This window comes from Balaenoptera physalus, assembly GCF_965194825.1.
Source record: "Balaenoptera physalus genome assembly, chromosome: 13".
Classification (NCBI taxonomy): domain Eukaryota; kingdom Metazoa; phylum Chordata; class Mammalia; order Artiodactyla; family Balaenopteridae; genus Balaenoptera; species Balaenoptera physalus.
The window spans coordinates 60,240,610-60,250,010 of NC_138892.1; the positions used below are offsets into that span (position 1 = coordinate 60,240,610).

A 9,401-nucleotide genomic window follows, 5' to 3' on the forward strand; every position below is an offset into this window, starting at 1 on the left:
TGTAATTTGAATCTTGGGGCAACCTGGAATGTCTCAGTCTTTTCTTTCAGCAGGTATCATTTTCTTTATATTGTCCAAGGATTTGCCAAATGTGAAAAGGAAACAAGAAGAAAAGTGAATTTTGAAAAGTTGAAGATGTCTTCTGAAAGGTTCAGTTAGGAACTATCTTATTCCATGATGGAAAATACAGTGATAGTGATTCACGGGGGCATTTGGCTTTATTAAATATATATCATGCTTTCTGCCCTGTGCTTCTTATACAACCCCTCTCCTCTTTTACACAGTTCTCTTTCTTGTTTTTATCACCAAACTTCTGAAAAGAAAAACAGGGCAGTTATTGGGAGATAGGAGTGAGGATCATGTATGCGGAAGTTATTGGCGTCGGTCAGTTAGTTGGCTTGCTCTTTAAGTCTTGAGTGAGAGAATGAGGGAAGTGAAGTACATGGATCAATCTGAATATCCAGTGCTTGTGTTTAGTCAGTGAGGACAGGTTTCTCTTCTGATTTTGGAGGCAAGTTGTGTGTTTTGAAGAGTTTTCACTTGATAGCAAATAAGGGCGATTCAGATTCCAGCACTATTCTTCCCACACGGGAGCAAGCCTGGGAAGAAAAAAGATTTGTTAGTGGTTGAGGGTTTGTGGGAGGGAAGTGGGGGAGGGATGAAGAAGGGAAAGGTTTGCAAATGCATATGACACTGAGCTAGGGGGGTCAGTGCTGCCTGCAGATGCACAACCCCATTTGTGCACTTGAGCATGGCCTGGGGGAGCATTGGCCTGATGAATGCAGAGGGAGATGCATTTTGATCGAGGTAATTTCCTTCAGATGGGTCTCACCATCCCATGAATCAAAACCTGTCAGCAAGGAGCTAAAGATGGAGTGAAGTTTATTGTACATTTGTTTCCATGCGACACCGTCACGCTAGAAGGGTCAAGTGAGAGAGATCATTAGAACTGTGTTGATTTACTGGGCCTGTTGTGCACTTTCCCTGCAGGGCAAGGAGGAAAGAGGCTTTAGGAGGGGAGCTGAGGGGCACTGGGTAGGGAGAGAAGGGCAGGCATGCACAAAATAAATAAAACCCTCGCTGGTCTCTGCGGGTGAGGGGTGGACAGGCTCTTCGTAGGGGGTGGGAGGTGGGGGCATCTGTATTGTTTTTTTCCCCCTAGAGCCCCTGGTATAGTTGGAGCAGATGCTCTGCCTAGATCTCCAGGAGAAGGCACCAGAGGATTAAAAAAGGAATCTCAAGGGGAAATCTCTGATACTAGCCTTAGTGGCTAGAGAAATATATCCATCTGACCCCACCCCCCCTTCTTTTCCTCCCTCGTTCTTTCCTCACCTTTGAGCTCAAAAAGAAACACAGGAAATTTAATTTAGAAGTCAAACTCCCCATTTTGGGATACGGCGAAGTAGAGAACCAGAGGAAAGGCTGTCCCACACATTCCAAATGGACGTAGGCTTTGTGATGAGATTTGTGAAGGGAATGGCCCCAAGATTTGTGCAGAGAGAATAGCTAGGTTTCAACAGTAACATCTCCCTCTGTGATGTGAACGTGCTGAAGTATCCCTAGCGCTGAATTGAATGAAAAAAGTAAATAGTGGCAGTTCAGCAGGATATGATCTAGTCCTGCCTATCCCCAAGAAGGGTATGGTATGCTCCTTTTATTTCCCTTAAAGCTGTTTCCTGCTTGGCCTGGAGGCTTAATGAAACGGAGAATTTTTCATCTAGAATCTTCTATAGAGGTTCTCATTTTGAAATCTCCATTTATATCCCTTATTCACTTTTTATCTTAGCAGTGGTAGACAAAATCAAGAAAAGCCTCCTAGTGACTTTGGTAAGGAAAAATATAGTGAGGCCTGTGTTCATTGGAAACCCTAATTCGTTTCATACAGTTCAACAGATGGAATAGCCAGTTAGCCAAGGTTAGAAACAAATTGAGTTGAGAAAATCTTTAGTATGAGACTACTAATTGGAGTCCTAGTTAGTTATGAAGTAGAGGCATATGGTATGGTAAAGGGGGTAGGATCCTTGCATTGACCCAGTCATTTGAGTGATGTAGAAGTTGTTGAAGTAGTTTACAACTACCTTTTTTTTTTTTTTAATTTAATTAATTTATTTATTTTTGGCTGCGTTGGGTCTTCGTTGCTGCGTTCGGGCTTTCTCTAGTTGCGGCGCTTTTTTTTTTTAATTTAATTAATTTATTTATTTTTGGCTGCGTTGGGTCTTCGTTGCTGCGTTCGGGCTTTCTCTAGTTGCGGCGAGTTGTGGCTTCTCGTGCTGCGGAGCACGGGCTCTAGGCGCGCGGGCTTCAGTAGTTGTGGTTCGCAGGCTCTAGAGCACAGGCTCAGTAGTTGTGGCGCACAGGCTTAGTTGGTCCGCGGCATGTGGGATCTTCCCGGACCAGGGCTCGAACCTGTGTCGCCTGCATTGGCAGGCGGCTTCTTATCCACTGCGCCACCAGGGAAGCCCTATAACTACTTTTAGCTAAGGATCCTAGTGATCCTTCTTCCCTTGGAAATTAAGCACTACTTCCATTCTGCTACTCTTATTCCAAAGAAGTGCTTATGTAAGATACCTGAGGTTTTGGTAAAGTTAAGAAAGTGGGTTCTCGAGTAAAATGTCTTGGGTTGCATTTCTGGCTCTGCCACTTAACTATTTGTGAGACTTGGGCAAGTTACTTAATCTCTCAAAGCCTCAGTTTTCTTGTCTATAAAATGACCTGCTATGTATGTCATAGTACCTGATATGTTTAAGATTGTTAAAACAACTAAATGAGATACTGAATGTAAAGAACTTCATATAGTACCTGGCACATAGTAAGCACCCAAATGTTAGTGGCTATAATATAATCATTATTATTTTAATTTATGATTATTAAAGACAGGAATACTTTTTTCCTTTGGAACCTGGCTCAGTGTTTTACAGTAGTTTAGATTACATTAATTATGCACCTACTATGGATTTGCTGATGATTATAATGAAAAAGGCAGAAAAAGTACATAGGCAGTATTCTATTCTAGTAATACACTGTGATTAAGTGATAACTCGTGTGTAGGATTCTTCAGTCCTTCAATAGCCACCAACCCTTCTTAGCTTCTTTCTTACTTGCTAGAAGGCAGGTGGCGCAAAAGCAAGAAAATGAACGTTTCTCAAGCTGAAAGAGCCAAAGTAAGACTGAGAAAGTATCCTGACTACTGTGTTCAGAGAGCTGCGCTAGCTAGACAGATTGAACACAGAAGGCTGTATAGCTGCTCTGCTTTTGACCAGGAGGTGGTTCCTGTGGTCGTAGGGACAAATGCAGCTCCATGGTCAGGGTTGAGAGTAAAGGTATTTCAAAAGTTCTTGTGTCTCTGTAGGCCTCTTGGTTGCCTTTCCTTTTGACTCTGGTTTTTGGGACACTCAGAGACACAACCTGCCTACGTACGTCAGGAATATGAACTTCTTGGGTTTTTTAAAAAAAAATCCAGCTCAGGAGCACCACACATAAGCTTGCTCAAAAGTTTGTTTAAGCAACTATACCCCAATTTAAAAAAAAAAAAAAGTTTGTTTCAACACGTTTGACCTGACCTTATGTTGGTTAACTTTTGTAAATAAAGTCAAAGAAACTGTCCTGGCTCATGATTAGGGTGTTGTGTGGGTATGGAGTAGAGGGTCCCCTGGGATATCTGAGAAGATAGGATCTTTGTCTAGATGTGTCAAGTTCTAGAAAATGCTTTTGGGGGAGAAAAAACACCCAGGAAGCCCACATACTTTTAGTTGTTTCTAATCCTAGGGCTGGGCTTTTGATTGCTGGTGACAGGGTATGAGGGGAAGGTGGAAAAGGAGAAAATAAGTAACTGTTAAAGTGGGATAAATAAAGTGGCAGGGTTTAGGTCCTCGTGAGAATATAATATATATGAGACTCTGACATTGAACAGTGCTGGATGTGAACAGTAGCTCAGTCTTTAAAATGCTATAGGAGAGGGCTTCCCTGGTGGCGCAGTGGTTGAGAATCTGCCTGCCAGTGCAGGGGACACGGGTTCGAGCCCTGGTCTGGGAAGATCCCACATGCCGCGGAGCAACTAGGCCCGTGAGCCACAACTACTGAGCCTGCGCGTCTGGAGCCTGTGCTCCACAACAAGAGAGGCCGCGATAGTGAGAGGCCCGCGCACCGCGATGAGGAGTGGCCCCCGCTCGCCACAACTAGAGAAAGCCCTCGCACAGAAACGAAGACCCAACACAGCCAAAAATAAATAAATTATTTAAAATGAATAATGCTTTAAAAAATATATATATGTATGAGAAAAATAAATGCTATAGGAGAATGGCCAGCTCCGATTCATAGTATGCTGGAACATTCTCTCCAATTACAGGGCAGACACCATGAGTCTCTTGGATGCTTGGAAAAGGTCCAGAGCATCTCTCTCAGAGAGATGACTGCAGCTGTTTCCTTACTTCAGAATCATTTCAAACTCCAGAGCCTACTATGACTTTGCTGGGTGTTCATAACACTTAGCTTTCTTTGTAAGTTCTTCAGAAACACCACTCTGGCCCCCTTCCCCTTCCCTTCCTTAGCAAGAAAATGGAACTTGTAAGCAGTGTTCGACAAATAGTTTGGGTGCCTTCTACCAACCTGCTCTCTGCAGGTATTATTAGTAAAGCCTCAGTTTTCCATATCTCTGAACTACAAAAATTTCTTTAGCACAGAAATTTGTTTTATGGGTGTTTCCTACTGTTTTCTTGACTCTCCTTGTCTTATGAATATTGAAGTCTACTTAACATTAAGTTTTTAGTCATTCTAGGGACAATATGCTATATGCTAGCTTATTCAGTTTCCTATCTGTTTTTTTCTGTGGGTGTGATCCTTAGTTCTTGACACAAGATTGGCTAGCATATTGTAGCGAATAAGTTATAATTTCATTCCCATTTATCTTGTGAATGGAGGGATAGCTTGTTTCAGCCCTTTTCTTTGTCCCTGAACAGTCTGAGGATGACGAGAAGCTGAAAAAGAGGAAGGAGCGATTTGGGATTGTCACAAGTTCAGCTGGAACAGGAACCACAGAGGATACAGAGGTAAAATATACCTGGAATGCTTCACAGGACCCTTGAAGGGAAAATGAAGACAAACAAACAGAATGGAGAAACATTGTTATTTCCCTGGCCTACTTCTTAAGTGCCTAAATGACAAGATTTTTGGTACTTTGCTTGATATCTGTTTTCTGGATAAAGTGGCCCCACTTAATTCCATCAGTATACTTAAGTAATTCACTATTAAGAGCCAGTTAACCTAGTAGGAAAGAGCACAAGATTTAGAATCAATTAAGCTTGGATAAGTGACTGTGCCACTTAGTATTACTATATTTCTTACAAGTTATAGTAATTTTCTGAGCCTCAGTTTCATCGTCTGGAAAGTGGAGATAATAAAACCTACCTCGAAGTGGTATTTTAAGCATGAAATGATTCTGTGTAAAATGTCAAGTATTCAGTAAGTAGCAGTGTTTCTGATTATCTGCCAAGCAAATTTCTTTCATCATTTAATGAAGGCCATATCCAACCCAGACACAAATATAGTTGTGCCTAACTCCCTTCTGGAATAGGACAGTGGGCTTAAATGAGACGTTTTTTGTTTTGTTTTATTTATTTATTTTTTAATTTTTTGGCCGTGCTCCACGGCATGTGGGTCTTACTTCCCCGACCAGGGATCAAACCCGCACCCCCTGCATTGGAAGCGCAGCCTTTCCACCCCCCCCCCCGGCAACCCCACTACTTTTTTATTTGGCTGCACTGGTTGGGGGCACATAGGATCTTCGTTGCCACGTGCGGGATCTTTGTTGCGGCATGTGGGATCTTTTAGTTGTGGCATGTGGGCTCTAGTTCCCTGACCAGGGATCGAACCTGGGCCCCCTGCCTTGGGAGCATAGAGTCTTACCCACTGGACCACCAGGGAAGTCCCTGGAAGCGCAGTCTTAACCACTGGACCGCCAGGGAAGTCCTCAAATGAGACTTCTTGTTCTTATCACTTTATTTACAGATAGTTTCTCAAAATGAAAGAATGGCTTTTTGTTTGTCTGTTTGTTTGTTTAAGACTTGTGTGCATCTATATCCCAGTATTTTCTGGAGTAACATTCATTGAGACTCTGAGCATTGGCAGACTGCTCAGAGCATTGACAGACAATATTGATTTGCTGGTTTGAGAGTATCTATAATGGAGACCAAGCATTAGCAGAGGTGTACATGAACAGTTGAAACAATGAATATGTTTAGGGACTTCCCTGGTGGTCCAGTGGTTAAGACTGCAAGCTCCCAAGGCAGGGGGCCTGGGTTCAATCCCTGGTCAGAGAACTAGATCCCACATGCCGCAACAAAGATCCCGCACACGACAGCGAAGATCCCGCGTGCCACAGCCTAGACCCTGCGCAGCCTATGTTTAGAATTATAGAAATTTCTTAGGTGGTGAGGAATTTGAAATGTTACTTCTTCCATTTAATCCAAATTTACTTCTTTCCATCTACTTCTAGAGATGGCCTCTGAAACTCTATTACCTGACACACTCAAAATCTTTTTTTTATTATTAATTAATTAATTAATTTATTTATTTTTGGCTGCGTTGGGTCTTTGTTGCTGCACGCGGGCTTTCTCTAGTTGTGGTGCGCGGGCTTCTCATTGCGGTGGCTTCTCTTGTTGCGGAGCACGGGCTCCAGGTGTGCGACCTCAGTAGTTGTGGCGCACAGGCTTAGTTGCCTCGCGGCACGTGGGGTCTTCCCGGGCCAGGGCTCGAACCTGTGTTCCCTGTATTGGCAGGCGGATTCTTAACCACTGCACCACCAGGGAAACCCTCAAAATCTTATAGTCTCTTTATGAATAAATATCAGAGTCAATCTTGTAATAAACCCTGAAAATTTCAGAATCTGATCAGTTTACATTCTCCACTATGAAAAAACTAAAGGATTTTGTATTCTTCTTTGTGCTACTAATTCAGAATAAAGCATTACCTGTTGTTAAGTAAATGTCTGCTTACTTGCTGACTTGCCAGGATGAGCTAGAAGTAAACTTAGGCTTGTTTTAATTCTAGTTAAAATTACTCCCTCTTTGCCAAGGAAACTGTCATTAGACCAGGCATGCTCACTGAGTTGGTACATTTGACCTCCAAGATAAGGCAGATGAGGATTTTGTTGAGTAGAAAGGAATAGTGGCTTTTATTAGGAGAGTTAGTATGTGTAAGGGAGTAGTAACTTTTGAGGCTGATGGAGTTTATATGAACCAGATGACTTTCATTTGATTCCAAAGAATTGTGTCAGTAATCCAGGTGGAAGTGAGCTTGGCTTGTATGCACTCAGCTTTTCTTTTCTTTTTTTTGTTTTTTGGCCGTGCACAACGCGGCATGTGGGATCTTAGTTTCCCCGACCAGGGATCAAACCCGCACCCACTGCATTGGAAGCGCAGAGTCTTAACCAGTGGACCGCCAGGGAAGGTCCCACTCAGCTTTTCTTTTTAATATAACTTTAACCTCCTCTGTGAATGGAATTTTAAAAAAGCCCCCTCTTTTCTGGGGGCAGTGGTTAGAGTGAGGACTCAGTAGTGTTTTGTGAGTCACTCCCAGAACAAAAATATCTTTCTCTCCCCCACCCATTTTGTGCCCTCTCTCCCACACTGCCTCCCTTAAGAGATCCATGTTGGGGCCTCCCCACCCCCCATTTATTCTGTTGGCATTGAAGATTTATATGCCTCTTTGTGGATTTGGAGGCCGAAGGAATAGTTGCTGATTGGGCCTAACTGCCCAGAAGGGCATCCCCTTCACCTTCTCCATGAAATAGCATTGGTCAACCTTTTGTCCTTTGAAATTTCCCATCTCCCCACTGACTGGAAGACTTTTCCCAGCCTGTTTAAGGATCCATTGTTTCCAGGCTAACTTGCTGTAAGGCTGAGTGGCCCTTCTCCTTCAGGAATCTTTCCATTTTCTACCACTATTCTCTTCCTCCTCTCCCGCCCCCACCCCCTACTCCCCACAGTCTTCTCCCCTCCTTATTCTCCTTTCCCATCAAACCAGCTCTAACTGGATAACTAGAGAGATTCAGACATTAGATCTCTGGCTGCCAAGCATAAGCCTGGCTTTCCCTCCTTCTTGGACCTTGTGACAGTCCATGTGAGTTTGGATTAAAGCAGCCAGGAACCCAGGCCACTGTTGTCTTGCAATCTAATTTTTTTCTTCTTGCTTCTTCCTTATAGGCAAAGAAGAGGAAAAGAGCAGAGCGCTTTGGGATTGCCTGATGAAAAGCTTTTGATGCTTTCTGTTCTCCAGTGGTTTCCATCTCTTCGACTCTTCCTGGTCACATATATACCTAAATGCACAGTCATGTGCCTAGGTCCTGCCTTGCAGTGAGGGAGCATGTACCCCAGGTACATCCGTGAACTCCAGCAGCAGTTTGACTTACTGCAGTTCCAACTTTAAGGTTTTTGTTGTTGTGTTGTTGTTTTTTAATTATTATTTTGCTTGTTAATAAAAAAAAATAGAAAAAAAACAGTGTGTTTTATCAGGTGCTCCTTTGAGTTCTTAGTGCCAGATTAGACCGGATAAGGAGAGCTTCAGGGGCAAATATTATAGCGAATTAGCCATAATGCCTTTATCCTTTAGAGAAGAGAACAAGGAAAAGGATTGAGTATGTCCCTTTAAGCCTATTTATTTACTTCTCTCATACTCACAGGCATCCTTTTACTTCTTTATCCTCCATGAAGAGGCCAAGTTTCACCCTGAATCTTTGCTTCAGCAGGTTGACATGACCCACTGGAATAAGATAGGGAGAACACTGTGGGTTTTAGGAGGTGCAAAGGATATAAACACAAGGACTAGTGATTGGTAGTCTATAATGGAATGGAGTCCAGAGTCCCTCCCTATTCTGGAGTCCGGAAGGGCCCTATTTTCAAGAGTGACTTGTCTGGTTTCAGTCGAAGCCAATATGTGGGATCCTGTTGGTTATGCAGTTCAGGAAAGGAGATTGGCTGGGTACCCCTCAGAGCTAGAAGTATGGGGATTCAGAGTATGACAGGATGTCAGAGGTATTAAGCATTATTACCAGATCATTGGGAACGTAAGCTTTGGACTGGAGGCTTCTATTTTCTAGTCAAGCCTTATGCTAGTTTAGTTTGTCTTCTATTGCAGAAATATACTTTTGCAGTTTTGGTGGCAATGTTTCATAGATACTACTAAAATCCATTTTCCTTGCTGAGCCTCCTATTTAGAAAGATTTGGCTCTCCCTAAGCAGGGTTGCTTGTTTGCATTTGAATTTTCATGTAGATCTGAGACCTGCTACTTAATCTTTTTGGACGTGTTGGTATAGGGTTTCTCCTCTTAATCTTTACTTCTGTACATCTATATAAGGTTGGGTTTTGTTTGGTTTTCTGATAATAAAGCTTAAGAGCTTGGCACCGTA

At 42.9% G+C, this 9,401-nt stretch overlaps 1 protein-coding gene across 2 annotated transcripts in view; it reads left to right on the forward strand.

Annotated features, from left to right (window-relative positions):
* The window catches only part of SARNP (SAP domain containing ribonucleoprotein), a 53,266-nt gene extending 43,865 nt beyond the window's left edge, over positions 1 to 9,401 (forward strand). The window contains exons 10-11 of one of the 2 annotated variants that reach the window (XM_082421894.1): positions 4,956 to 5,045; positions 8,199 to 9,401. In XM_082421894.1, coding sequence (XP_082278020.1) covers positions 4,956 to 5,045; positions 8,199 to 8,240 — 132 coding nt within the window. In that variant the 3' untranslated portion in view covers positions 8,241 to 9,401. The remainder of the gene's footprint in view (positions 1 to 4,955; positions 5,046 to 8,198) is intronic. The other variant, XM_082421895.1, reaches the window with a different exon arrangement.